This window comes from Ranitomeya imitator, chromosome 5, assembly GCF_032444005.1.
Source record: "Ranitomeya imitator isolate aRanImi1 chromosome 5, aRanImi1.pri, whole genome shotgun sequence".
Taxonomy (NCBI): Eukaryota; Metazoa; Chordata; class Amphibia; order Anura; family Dendrobatidae; genus Ranitomeya; species Ranitomeya imitator.
In genome coordinates this window covers 701,373,613-701,388,319 of record NC_091286.1, presented here as the reverse complement: position 1 = coordinate 701,388,319, position 14,707 = coordinate 701,373,613, and the positions used below count along the sequence as shown (strand labels likewise).

Below are 14,707 nucleotides of genomic sequence, written 5' to 3'. Positions count from 1 at the left end.
TCTCTATACATTGGACTACATACCAAGAAGGACTCCTTGGCTGAGACGTGCGCTCTTTATATGGGTAATGTTGACCCTGCTTTTCCCATGAGGTGCTGTGTTCCACTGATTATGCTATATATGGTTTGCAGACCGGTCACCATTCTGGTCGCTCTTCTCTGAACTTGCACCAGTTTGTTGATGTCTTTTTTAAAATGTGGTGCCCAAAACTGGACCCAGTATTCCAGATGAGGTCTGACCAAAGAGGAGTAGAGGGCAATAATGACTTCACGTGATCTAGACTGTATGCTTCTGTTAATACATCCCAGAATTGTATTTGCCTTTTTGCTGCTGCATCACACTGTTGACTCATATTCAGTCTGTGATCTATTAGTATACCCAAGTCTTTTTCACATGTGCTGTTGCTTAGCCCTGTTCCTCCCATTCTGTGTATGCTTTTTTCATTTTTATTGCCCAGATATAGTACTTTGCATTTTTCCTTGTCAAAAAAACATTCTGTTAGTTGCTGCCCACTGCTCCAGTTTATTTATATCTTTTTGAATCCTCTCTCTCTTCTCTAGTATTAGCTATCCTCCTAGCGTTGTGTCATCAGTAAATTTAATCAGTTTACCCTCAATTCCTTCATCTAAATCATTGATAAAGATGTTGAACAATACAGGGCCCAGGACAGAGCCCTGTGGTGCCACACTTGAGACATTCTTCCAACTGGATGTGCAGTCATTTACAACCTATCTTTGGGTCCGATCACTAAGACAGTTATGAATCCACCTAACAGTTGCCTTGTCCAATCCATACTTAGTCATTTTTTCAATAAGGATTGTGTGAGATACTTTGTGAAATGTTTTACTGAAGTCGCGATATACTATATCTACAGCATTTCCCTGATCCACCCAGTCAGTGATTCTGTCATAGAATGAAATTAAATTAGTCTGACATGACATATTAGTTATAAACCTATGCTGACTCTAGTTAATCACTTCATTCTTATCCAGGTACTTACATAAAGTACATGTTGTTTAATAATTTGTTCAAAGATCTTTCCTGGTATGGAAGTCAGACTCACCGGCCTATAGTTCCCTGGGTCCACCTTCTTCCCCTTTTTGAAGATAGGAACAACATTTGCTCTTCTCCAGTCTTCTGGGACTTCTCCTGTTCTCCAAGAATTTTCAAAGATTATGGAGAGTAGTTAAAAAATGTATTCAGCTGTCTCCTTCAGTACTCTGGGGTGTAATTCATCTGGACCTGGAGACTTGAATTCTCATCATCCTTTCTTACGATTTCATCATTTTCATCCTGTAAAAATCCTATAGCATATTTGACTTTTCTTTTACTTTTGACATATCCCCAGCAAGTTTTTTAAGAAGATAGAGGGATCTTATTGCGGCGCCCCAGGGTTCTGGTCGTCACAGTGGTATTGCTTTCCTCTCGGGGACAGTGATACTACGTTTGGAGGCAATGAAGGATAAGTGCATCCAGGTATCACAAACATGCAACACATTCACACTCCAGACCACCAGGAGGAGCTCCTGACCCTATTTATTAGGTCACTCCCCACATATATATAAACTGGTAGTATGTAGGGAGAGTTAGAACGTTGCAGACCAGAGTCTGAGGAGGATGGAGGGTAAAAGGAGCTGTGCATGCCCTCAGGGCTGCAGCTCCCAGAAAGAGACATTGAAAGGCAGAACTGTATTGCAGCGAGCGTGAAGGAAGTCAAAGCAAAGGAGAGGATACCATAAGGGGACCAGCCCCGCTCAGGCTGCCTCCTTCTGAGGCGCAAAATCCCAGTGGCCGGAACACCGAGGGAGTAAGGACCTCTACACCTTATTTCAAAGGCCGGCAGGACAGCTAATTGCAGGTTACGTGTCCGCACCTACACCCAGGAGGCACGGTGACACCTACAGAGCCGGGTTATCTAAGAGACCCTATAAACAGGCTCGTCACCAGTCATACGGGTTTGTCCTATCCTATACGGGGAACAGAGAGAGAAACATCACATCTGTGAGACCCTTATGTGAAGACTTGGGCAGTAAGGGACTACAGCACTGCAGCGCAAGGGAAGGCTACTGATTTCCACCTGGACAAAGGGGACTCTGGACTTGCCTCCAAACCGGCCGGCTCTGCCTGCCCTGTGATCTGGTGCCCTGGACTGTGGATGCTGAAGTCTTCAGTAAAGGAAAAGAGACTGCAACCTTGTGTCCTCGTTCTTCACTGCGCCTCTCACCATCCACCATCTATACATTGGAAAGCCCTGGGGATATACTTCACCTGTGGGAAGGTATACCATCTAGCTGCCATAACATCACCCCAGCGGACCCCTTAAAGCAGCGTCGGTCACCCTGACCGAATACCACAGGTGGTGTCACGAACATAAACTTTATCCCTTTAAAGACCTTTCCCTTTTACACGGACGTCCCAGGGCCACGGACCGGGTCAGCCATCGTGACATCCCCCTGTGCACACCGGACCCAGTACCGAGTACCCCACGGCCCCATGGGGGCGATCCATTATAGTCACTTGGTTATCGCATGTGCAGGTAAAACACAAATCCAGGAAAGGACCTCATTGAATTGAAAGTCGCAGGTAAATTGCACGTCCAGGAAGGGACCTCATTGATGGAAGGCCGCAGGTAAAACACACATCCAAGAAGGGACCTCATTGATGGAAGGCCGCAGGTAAAATGCATGTCCAGGAAGTGACCTCATTGATGGAAGGCTGCAGGTAAAACGCACATCTAGGAAGGGACCTCATTGATGGAAGGCCGCAGGCAAAACACAAGTCCAGGAAGTGACCCCATTGATGGAAGGCCGCAGGTAAAACGCACATCCAAGAAGGTACCTCATTGATGGAAGACCGCAGGGAAAACGCACATCCAAGAAGGGACATCATTGATGGAAGACCGCAGGGAAAACGCACATCCAAGAAGGGACATCATTGATGGAAGGCCGCAGGTAAAACACACGTCCATGAAGAGACCTCATTGATGGAAGACCGCAGGCAATACACACATCCAAGAAGGGACCTAATTGATGGAAGGCCGCAGGTAAAACACACATCCAGGAAGTGACCCCATTGATGGAAGGCCGCAGGTAAAACGCACATCCAAGAAGGTACCTCATTGATGGAAGACCGCAGGGAAAACGCACATCCAAGAAGGGACATCATTGATGGAAGGCCGCAGGTAAAACACACGTCCATGAAGAGACCTCATTGATGGAAGACCGCAGGCAATACACACATCCAAGAAGGGACCTAATTGATGGAAGGCCGCAGGTAAAACACACATCCAAGAAGGGACCTCATTGATGGAAGGCCGCAGGTAAAATACACATCCAGGAAGTGACCTCATTGATGGAAGGCTGCAGGTAAAACGCACATCCAAGAAGGGACCTCATTGATGGAAGACCACAGGTAAAATGCATATCCAAGAAGGGACCTCATTGATGGAAGGCCGCAGGTAAAACGCACATCTAGGAAGGGACCTCATTGATGGAAGGCCGCAGGCAAAACACAAGTCCAGGAAGTGACCCCATTGATGGAAGGCCGCAGGTAAAACGCACATCCAAGAAGGTACCTCATTGATGGAAGACCACAGGTAAAACGCACATCCAAGAAGGGACATCATTGATGGAAGGCCGCAGGTAAAACACACGTCCATGAAGAGACCTCATTGATGGAAGACTGCAGGTAAAACGCACATCCAGGAAGGGACCCAATTGATGGTAGGCCTCAGGAAAAACGCACGTCCAGGAAGTGACCTCATTGATGGAAGGCCGCAGGTAAAACGCATATCCAAGAAGGGACCTCATTGATGGAAGGCCGCAGGTAAAACACACGTCCAGGAAGGGACCTCATTGGATGGAAGACCACAGGTAAAACATACGTCTAGGAAGGGACCTTATTGATGGAAGGCTGCAAGTAAAACTCACATCTAGGAAGGGACCACATTGATGGAAGGCCGCAGGTAAAATGCACATCTAGGATGGGACCTCAATGATGGAAGGCCACAGGTAAAACGCACGTCCAGGAAGGGACCCAATTGATGGTAGGCCTCAGGAAAAACGCACGTCCAGGAAGTGACCTCATTGATGGAAGGCCGCAGGTAAAACGCATATCCAAGAAGGGACCTCATTGATGGAAGGCCGCAGGTAAAACACACGTCCAGGAAGGGACCTCATTGGATGGAAGACCACAGGTAAAACATACGTCTAGGAAGGGACCTTATTGATGGAAGGCTGCAAGTAAAACTCACATCTAGGAAGGGACCACATTGATGGAAGGCCACAGGTAAAATGCACATCTAGGATGGGACCTCAATGATGGAAGGCCACAGGTAAAACGCATGTCCAGGAAGAGACCTCATTCATGGAAGACCGCAGGTAAAATGCAAGTCCAGGATGGGACCTCATTGATGAAAAGCCGCAGGTAAAATGCACGTCCAGGAAGGGACCTCATTGATGGAAGGCCGCAGGTAAAATGCAAGTCTAGGAAGGGACCTCATTGATGGTGGGCCGCAGGTAAAAATGCGCGTCCAAGAAGGGACCTCATTGATGGAAGGCCGCAGGTAAAACGCACGTCCAAGAAGGGACCTCATTGGACGGGAGGCCACAGGTAAAAAGCAAGTTACTTTTCTTATTATTCAAGTAAAGTGGAAATTTAGAAAATTGAGTCATATCACCTTGCCAGATTAGCAAAATATCATTCACATATCTCCCACACTAATTAAGGTATGGGAGAAATGAATTATCCTTGAAAATATGTCAATATCTTCCCACCATGCCACAAATAAAATGGCTAAAGATGGGGAGAATTTAGACCCCATAGAAGCACCTGAGGTCTGAATAAAGATTAATTTAGGAACATGAAAAAGTTGTGATTTAGTAAGTAGTATACCGATGCAAGAATGAATTGTTTTAATGACTCTGAATAACTTGTATTATATCCTGTGACTAAGGCTAGGTTCACATTGCGCTAGGGGAGTCCGTCTAACGGACACGTTTTTAAGTAGTGAAAACACAATGTAACGGACATTGTAACGCACCCATACACTTACATTGTATGATGCATCGTGACGCATGTCAAAATTGTCATGCGTTTGCCACATTCAGTTTTTCATGATGGACCTTCGAACGCGGCTTGCAGCGTTTTCTGGTCCGGTCAAGCTAACGCAAGAGTAACGGAAGCGTCAATTCTGCCATTGAAGGCTATTGCAAACGCAACCAGACGCAAATCATGCAAAATTTCCAAATAAAACCATATGTTTGAATTGCGTTAATGAGGGTAGTCCATGTGGTCATGTGACAGGAAACATGATTTCAGCCATTTTTTCAGCCATAGGAGGAGAGACTCTGCAACACATTGTGAACACGCCAGCAACACAGTGTGTGTGTCTTGCAAGCGATCAGAGGCAATGTAAGTACAATTCTATGTATTATATATCTCTGTATACATCATTTGAGTGTGTAGTGCCTGTCGGATGTGTGTGTACTAAATGTATTGTTTTGTTTGCACACAGATGTCGGATAGTGAGGGAAGCAGCAGCAGCAGCAGTGTGTCTGCGGTATTCTCCTCCCAATCGGTATGCTTGCACTTTAAAAAGCCACAATAATGTTGTGTGTCACTCCAGTGTATGGAGGTAATCATGTGTAATCATGTTTTTATTGCAAATAGGAATCTTCTGAGCCCGAACCTGCTAGGCCACCCCCCAAAAAATTGCCTTCGTGACAACAAAGGAACATGCCACACATTTTGTGTATTTCACCCATAAATTAATTGATACAAGAATTGTAATTATTATTTTTTTTTACTACACCATAGGTTGTTGAACAAGGACACAAAAAAACAGCCTCGCCATCTGTCGTCACCTCACCCACCAGCGGTAAATATCACGTTATTAATGTTCCTTTTTGATCCCAAAAAAACTAAAAATTGTTTCCTTTTTTTTTTTTTAACAAAAAATCTAACCTACTAATCAAACATAATACAAGAAACATATATTTAACAAACGTCTAAAACCCTGGTTAAAAAAACTACATACATATCATAACATAAACAAAACCCTACAAGGACAAGCAACCAAATTAAACATTGCAAAATCATTTCTGAAAAGTTAAAAGGGTTTTAACCCCTTTCTGACATCGGACGTACAATCCCGTCGAGGTGGGGTGGGCCCCTATGACCACGGACGGGATAGTACGTCCAGCGCGATCGGCGGCGCTCACGGGGGGAGCGCGGCCGATTGTGGCCCGGTGTCAGCTGTTTATCGCAGCTGACATCCGGCACTATGTACCAGGAACGGTCACGGACCGCCCCCGGCACATTAACCCCTGGCACACCGCGATCAAAGATAATCGCGATGTGCCGGCGGTGCAGGGAAGCACCGCGCAGGGAGGGGGCTCCCTGCGGGCTTCCCTGAGCCCCCCGCAGCAACACGATGTGATTGAGTTGCTGTGAGGGTCTTACCTCCCTCCCTGCCTGCTCGAGCCCCGGATCCAAGATGGCCACGGATCCGGGTCCTGCAGGGAGGGAGGTGGCTTCACAGAGCCTGCTCAGAGCAGGCACTGTGAAGGCTGCAGCGCTGCATGTCAGATCAGTGATCTGACAGAGTGCTGTGCAAACTGTCAGATCACCGATCTGTGATGTCCCCCTCCGGGACAAAGTAAAAAAGTAAAAAATTTTTTTCCAAATGTGTAAAAAAAAATAAACAAAAAATATTCTTAAATAATTAAAAAAAAAAATAAATATTATTCCCATAAATACATTTCTTTATCTAAATAAACAAAAAAAAACAATAAAAGTACACATATTTAGTATCGCCACGTCTGTAACGGCCCAACCTATAAAACTGGCCCACTAGTTAACCCCTTCAGTAAACACCGTAAGAAAGAAAAAAAACGAGGCAAAAAACGCTTTATTATCATACCGCCGAACAAAAAGTGGAATAACACGCGATCAAAAGGACAGATATAAATATCCATGGTACCGCTGAAAGCGTCATCTTGTCCCGCAAAAAACGAGCCGCCATACAGCATCATCAGCAAAAAAATAAAAAAGTTATAGTCCTGAGAATAAAGCGATGCCAAAATAATTATTTTTTCTATAAAATAGTTTTTATCGTATAAAAGCGCCAAAACATTAAAAAATGATATAAATGAGGTATCGCTGTAATCGTACTGACCCGAAGAATAAAACTGCTTTATCAATTTTACCAAACGCAGAACGGTAAAAACGCCTCCCCCAAAAGAAATTCATGAATAGCTGGTTTTTGGTCATTCCGCCTCACAAAAGTCAAAATAAAAAGCTATCAAAAAATGTCACGTGCCCAAAAATGTTACCAATAAAAATGTCAACTCGCCCCGCAAAAAACAAGACCTGACATGACTCTGTGGACCAAAATATGGAAAAATTATAGCTCTCAAAATGTGGTAACGCAAAAAATATTTTTTGCAATAAAAAGCGTCTTCCAGTGTGTGACGGCTGCCAATCATAAAAATCCGCTAAAAAACCCGCTATAAAAGTAAATCAAACCTCCCCTTCATCACCCCCTTAGTTAGGGAAAAATTAAAAAAAATGTATTTATTTCCATTTTCCCATTAGGGCTAGGGTTAGGGCTAGGGCTAGGGTCAGGGCTAGGGTTAGGGCTAGGGCTAGGGTTAGGGCTAGGGTTAGGGCTAGGGCTAGGGTTAGGGTTAGGGCTAGGGTTAGGGCTAGGGTTAGGGCTAGGGTTAGGGCTAGGGTTAGGGCTAGGGTTAGGGCTAGGGTTAGGGTTAGGGTTAGGGTTGGGGCTACAGTTAGGGTTGGGGCTAAAGTTAGGGTTAGGGTTTAGATTACATTTACAGTTGGGAATAGGGTTGGGATTAGGGTTAGGGGTGTGTCAGGGTTAGAGGTGTGGTTAGGGTTACAGTTGGAATTAGGGTTAGGGGTGTGTTTGGATTAGGGTTTCAGTTATAATTGGGGGGTTTCCACTGTTTAGGCACATCAGGGGCTCTCCAAAAGCGACATGGTGTCCGATCTCAATTCCAGCCAATTCTGCGTTGAAAAAGTAAAACAGTGCTGCTTCCCTTCCGAGCTCTCCCGTGTGCCCAAACAGGGGTTTACCCCAACATATGGGGTATCAGCGTACTCAGGACAAATAGGACAACTGTTGGGGTCCAATTTCTCCTGTTACCCTTGGGAAAATACAAAACTGGGGGCTAAAAAATAATTTTTGTGGGAAAAAAAAGATTTTTTATTTTTACGGCTCTGCGTTATAAACTGTAGTGAAACACTTGGGGGTTCAAAGTTCTCACAACACATCTAGATAAGTTCCCTGGGGGGTCTAGTTTCCAATATGGGGTCACTTGTGGGGGGTTTCTACTGTTTAGGTACATTAGGGGTTCTGCAAACGCAATGTTACGCCTGCAGACCATTCCATCTAAGTCTGCATTCCAAATGGCGCTCCTTCCCTTCCGAGCCCTCCCATGCGCCCAAACGGTGGTTCCCCCCAACATATGGGGTATCAGCGTACTCAGGACAAATTGGACAACAACTTTTGGGGTCCAATTTCTCCTCTTACCCTCGGGAAAATACAAAACTGGGGGCTAAAAAATAATTTTGGGGGGAAAGATTTTTTTAAAAATTTTCACGGCTCTGCGTTACAAACTGTAGTGAAACACTTGGGAGTTCAAAGCTCTCACAACACATCTAGATGAGTTCCTTAGGGGGTCTACTTTCCAAAATGGTGTCACTTGTGAGGGGTTTCTACTATTTAGGCACATTAGGGGCTCTGCAAACGCAACATGGCGTCTCATCTCAATTCCTGTCAATTTTGCATTGAAAAGTCAAACGGCGCTCCTTCCTTTCCGAGCTCTCCCATCCGCCCAAACAGTGGTTTACCCCCACATATGGGGTATCAGCGTACTCAGGACAAATTGTACAACAACTTTTGGGGTCCAATTTCTTCTCTTACCCTTGGAAAAATAAAAAATTGGGGGCAAAAATATAATTTTTGTGAAAAAATATGATTTTTTATTTTTACGGTTCTGCATTATAAACTTCTGTGAAGCACTGGGTGGGTCAAAGTGCTCACCACACCTCTAAATAAGTTCCTTAGGGGGTCTACTTTCCAAAATGGTGTCACTTGTGGGGGGTTTCAATGTTTAGGCACATCAGTGGCTCTCCAAACGCAACATGGCGTCCCATCTCAATTCCTGTCAATTTTGCATTGAAAAGTCAAACAGCGCTCCTTCCCTTCCGAGCTCTCCCATCCGCCCAAACAGTGGTTTACCCCCACATATGGGGTATCAGCGTACTCAGGACAAATTGTACAACAACTTTTGGGGTCCAATTTCTTCTCTTACCCTTGGAAAAATAAAAAATTGGGGGCGAAAAGATAATTTTTGTGAAAAAATATGATTTTTTATTTTTACGGTTCTACATTATAAACTTCTGTGAAGCACTTGGTGGGTCAAAGTGCTCACCACACCTCTAGATAAGTTCCTTAGGGGGTCTACTTTCCAAAATGGTGTCACTTGTGGGGGGTTTCAATGTTTAGGCACATCAGGGGCTCTCCAAACGAAACATGGCGTCCCATCTCAATTCCAGTCAATTTTGCATTGAAAAGTCAAATGGCGCTCCTTCGCTTCCGAGCTCTGCCATGCGCCCAAACAGTGGTTTACCCCAACATGTGGGGTATTGGCGTACTCAGGACAAATTGTACAACAATGTTTGGGGTCTATTTTCTCCTGTTACCCTTGGTAAAATAAAACAAATAGGAGCTGAATTACATTTTTTGTGAAAAAAAGTTAAATGTTCATTTTTATTTAAACATTCAAAAAATTCCTGTGAAGCACCAGAAGGGTTAATAAACTTCTTGAATGTGGTTTTGAGCACCTTGAGGGGTGCAGTTTTTAGAATGGTGTCACACTTGGGTATTTTCTATCATATAGACCCCTCAAAATGACTTCAAATGAGATGTGGTCCCTAAAATAAAATGGTGTTGTAGAAATGAGAAATTGCTGGTCAACTTTTCACCCTTATAACTCCCTAACAAAAAAAATTTTGGTTCCAAAATTGTGCTGATGTAAAGTAGACATGTGGGAAATGTTACTTATTAAGTATTTTGTGTGACATATCTCTGTGATTTAATTGCATAAAAATTCAAAGTTGGAAAATTGCGAAATTTTCATAATTTTCGCCAAATTTCCGTTTTTTTCACAAATAAACGCAGGTACTATCAAAGAATTTTTACCATTGTCATGAAGTACAATACGTCACGAGAAAACAGTCTCAGAATCAGCGGGATCCGTTGAAGCGTTCCAGAGTTATAACCTCATAAAGGGACAGTGGTCAGAATTGTAAAAATTGGCCCGGTCATTAACGTGCAAACCACCCTTGTGGGTAAAGGGGTTAAAAAAGGGAAAAATTTAGGATAAACTGAATAATAAAATGTATTTTTTTCCGATGAGATACTGTTATATACAACCCAAAATGAACGTATACATTGTAATGTAACGTTTTGTGTTTACATAGTCCAAGCAGCCCGCCAAAAAAGGGAACATTGTGGTTGACGAAGAGCCCTTGGACATAGAGAACGAGACGCTGATCACTCTAGTGGAAGCGAATCCGTCCATATGGGACTAAAGTGACAGCTCCCACCACGTTATAATTAAAAACAGGAAGTTGCGGGATAAAATCATATGCCAATTGGACCCACGATATTTGGAGAAGTCGACATCCTCTAAGAAAAACATTGGTAAATATTGATGAAATTTTAACTTGCAAAATGTAAAGATTGCAAGCTGTTAAAGAATTTTATCATTTTTTTAATTTTTTAACTTTAAAGCCAAGGCTGTCCATACCCGGTGGAGATCTATTAGAGATCGCTTTGTACGGGACTTCCGCAACAGCCAAAACACCCCCAGTGGATCTGGTGGCAAACGGGTCACCCCTTATGTGCATTATGAGCAATTGCTGTTTCTACAAAAAACTTTGTCACAGCGCTTGTAAGTAAAAAGCTTCGGTGTGAGAGACGAACTAGTATAAATTAAAGTCATTAACATATTTTTATTTTTTTTGTTATAGAATGATATGCAGTACCGCTGCGCCTCGAGAGGCAGAGGAACCGGAGCCATCTCGACAGGAAACAAGCCAGCAGACGGGCGCTGAAGATGTGTCTTGCCTGAGCGAGCCACGATCTATGGACAGTAGTACTGTGGCTCCTGTTGTCAGTGCTCGTTTGCAAGCACAGCGCGGACGCAAGCGAGCATCACAAAAAGATGAAGCTGATGCCATTATTGTCGATGGACTCCAACGGGTAGAGGATCTGTGTCGCAGTGAACACAGATCTAAGGCGGGAAATTACGGACTTGCAATCCCGTGAATCTGTATATGCAGCCAATGAGTGGAAGCTCCTGCTTTTGTCATATGTGCCTGTAGTACAAAACATACCGCCGCACAGAAATATGATGTTTAGGCAAAGATTGCATGACCTAGTCGATGAATTTTTGGCCCCTCAGGAACCCACTTCCTCGAGACCAAGAAGCATGGACATGCCGGCATACAAACAACAATACAGAGGGCGGGGTGAACCGAGTATGGAACAGCAGAGGCAATGTAGCAGTCCATCGTACAGTTGGGCAGACAATACGCCCGCGCAATATCACAGTCTGTAATTACTGTTTAAACTTTCAACAAACTTTAGCAATTACTGCGTTTAAAAAATTTTTGTTAATTTTTAGGGTACCCAAGTTTTTTGTGTATGTTTTTGTTCATCCCTATGGGATCTCATATGTTAAAATGTCTACCAACAATGAGGTTGGAATGTTTTCAAAAGATTTGTAGCACACTGTTATTATAAAATTTCATATTCTTGTATGACTTGAACTTTTTAGAATAGATAAGGTTATATAAACTCAACCCCCCAAAAAAATTACCCCACACATTTCACCAATATCAACAGGCTTCAACATTTTCACACGTGTCTGTCTTGCCATGGAACAAGGCCTTCATGTGTGAAGTAATTAGCAAATCGGTCACGAATCCTCATTATTTCAACTGTAGAACGAACAGCAGTCGAATCTATGCTCATGAGGTTCGACTCGCAGTCATCGGGGTCGACCACCTGGGGTTCATGCCTGGAAACAAAATTGTGCAGGCAGATGCACGCCTTCACTACACCGTCCACATTTTCAGGTTGCAGTTGCATGCAAGTTAGTAAGATTCGCCATTTTGCGGTCAAAATCCCAAAGGCACACTCCACATAACGTCTTGCCCGGCTCAAGCGATAATTAAAAATGCGCCTGGTGGAGTTTAGACTACGGCTTGTGTACGGCTTGAGGAGATTTTGTCCGAGTTGGAACGCCTCATCCCCAACTAAAACATAGGGCAAACTTGGGGCTTCGGTCCCCGGAAGAGGTCGTGATGAGGGTATGTTGAAGTTGTTGTTGTACAAACATCTCCCCATGTTGGAGTCTCTGAAGTCTCTGGAATCGTTAGTCCGGCCATACGCACCAATATCCACAGCAACAAAACGGTATCTAGCATCCGCGATAGCCATCAATACAATGGAAAAGTATTTCTTGTAGTTATAGTAGAGGGATCCACTATGCGCTGGTTTCTGAATCCGAATGTGCTTGCCGTCCACGGCACCAATACAATTGGGGAAATTAGCCACATCCTCGAAATGTTGGGAAATCGCTAGCCACATTTCTGATGTCGGTGTTGGTAGCACAAGTGGTTGCAAGTTGTTCCAAATGGCATCACAAGTTTCCCGAACAAGTTGGCAAATGGTCGACTTCCCCAGTCGAAATTGATAATGCAGTGATGCAAATGATTCTCCGGTAGCCAGATATCTGTCGGCAATAAAAAAAGAAAAAAATAAATAATTAGCACTATGGACATACTGATAAAAAACGCAAAAAAACGCATGGTGAAAAAACGCATGTAAACGCGTGCAAACGCTGCGTTTTTTTGACGCATGCGTTTTTGCATGTGGTGAAAAAAACGCGGCGTTTTGACGCGTTTACATGTGTTTTTTCATGCGTTTGCGTTTTTTAAACGCATGCTGAGAAATGTGTGAAAGCTGCCAATCATCAAAATAAAGTAAAAAACCCACTATAAATAGAAATAGTTAGGGTTAGGGGTAGGGATCATAACCCTAACCCTACCTCTAACCCTAAGTGATCCTAACCCTACCCCTACCCCTAAAGGGATTAGGGGTAGGGGTAGGGTTAGGGTTAGGATCCGTTAGGGTTAGGGGTAGGGTTAGGGGTAGGGTTAGGATCCCTTAGGGTTAGGGGTAGGGTTAGGATCCTTTAGGGTTAGGGGTAGGGTTAGGATCCCTTTATCACCTTTATGTTGGGGGGTGGCATATCAGTGTGTATTCTGGTTTTTTAATATAAAAACGCATGCGTCCCCATTGACTCCAATGTATTTTTTGACCCCCAAAAATGCATGAAAACGCATGCGTTTTTTTTGGTCCAAAAAACGCCTCTCAAAAATACTACAAGTTGCATTTCTGAAAATGAACGCATGCAGTAAAAAAACGCATGCGTTGCAAAACGCGACCAAAAGCGTACAAACAAAAACGCATGCGTTTTCAATGTTAAATATAGGGGGAAAAAACGCTGCAGACAAAAACGCAAGTGTGAAACCACCCTTACCGCAAAAACGCACCCAAAAAAACGCAAATGTGAAACCAGCCTAAGATTTAAACGGACACCTAAAATAAAGGCAGGTTAAAATGGAATCGGACAATTGCCAAAGTGTACATAATTATATGAGACATGCCCCACGATAAATTACATCCTGTCTTTGTCAATAGAAGAATGTTAAAAAAGGATAATTACCTCAGAGTCACCACTAAACGTTGCTCCGCACAAATGCTATCACAGAAAGTGCTGCGCTGATGATGTATCTCATCCTTCACATGCGAGAGCAGAACATCAAAGGTCTCAATGGACATCCGTAGATAACGTTGGAATTTGAAGGGATGATCCCGAAGCTGAACATACAGGCTGAGAAAGGCACCATATGTATTCCGTAATAAACTCACTTCGTGGATCCAATATCTCCTTCGGGAAATACGCCTTCTCTGCCGAAGTCGCAACCGCATCAAGCGAAATCTAACGAGCTCAGACACAAACATCCTGCTAGCAGAAGTTCAATCAATGCTTGCAAAATGGAGAATGTTTATCCACACACGCCCAACGCTGACAAAAGAGAACAGCTTTATGGACAGTGCCTGAACGCAGACAAACAGATGCTTCACGAACGGACATCAAAATGACAGATTTGGCTCATTTCAGTACATGCGTTTAACGGATCCGTTAGACAGATTGTACTAAACGCAATGTGAACGCAGCCTCAGTCTCCCGACCTCCTGGAGGATGAGCAGCTTCTGAGTGCTTCCACTGGAGTAACAGTGCACAAGGGTATTGTATATCCTGTACTGCCACCCAGCGGCCAGCCTGAGAACTGCCAGATTTTCTTTTTTCTTTTTTTTTAGTTTTTAGCTAATATTTCCAAATAAACTGTACTGTAAAAAAAAGAAGAGATTGCCTTGCAAAGTGCCACAAAGGAACGGTGACTACCCTACAAGCCAATGTCTGACTCTTTAACGAGTATTGCAACATGGCCAAGAATAAACAAGATCCTCTCTGCACTGTAGGAGAGTTTTCTTCCTCCTTTTACACTTTTTACACTGAACCTATGTATTTTATATCTATAA

At 43.7% G+C, this 14,707-nt stretch overlaps 1 protein-coding gene across 1 annotated transcript; it reads right to left on the bottom strand.

The window, feature by feature from the left end:
* Positions 1-11,025: 11,025 nt before the first annotated feature.
* Positions 11,026-14,392, bottom strand: LOC138638851 (uncharacterized). The gene is made up of 2 exons (XM_069728516.1): positions 13,827-14,392; positions 11,026-12,830 (listed from the first exon to the last, which is right to left on the bottom strand). Exons 1-2 carry the CDS (start codon positions 14,123-14,125, stop codon positions 11,951-11,953), a joined length of 1,179 nt encoding a protein of 392 aa, XP_069584617.1. The 5' UTR covers positions 14,126-14,392; the 3' UTR covers positions 11,026-11,950.
* Positions 14,393-14,707: the final 315 nt, after the last annotated feature.

What these genes read in the sequence shown, in the direction of transcription:
- LOC138638851 (XM_069728516.1), bottom strand. Translation starts at nt 14,125, where the DNA reads ATGTTTGTGTCTGAGCTCGTTAGATTTCGCTTGATGCGGTTGCGACTT. An exon ending in CGTTTAGTGGTGACTCTGAG is followed by an intron (nt 12,831 to 13,826) that starts GTAATTATCCTT and finishes TATTGCCGACAG; the next exon opens with ATATCTGGCTACCGGAGAAT.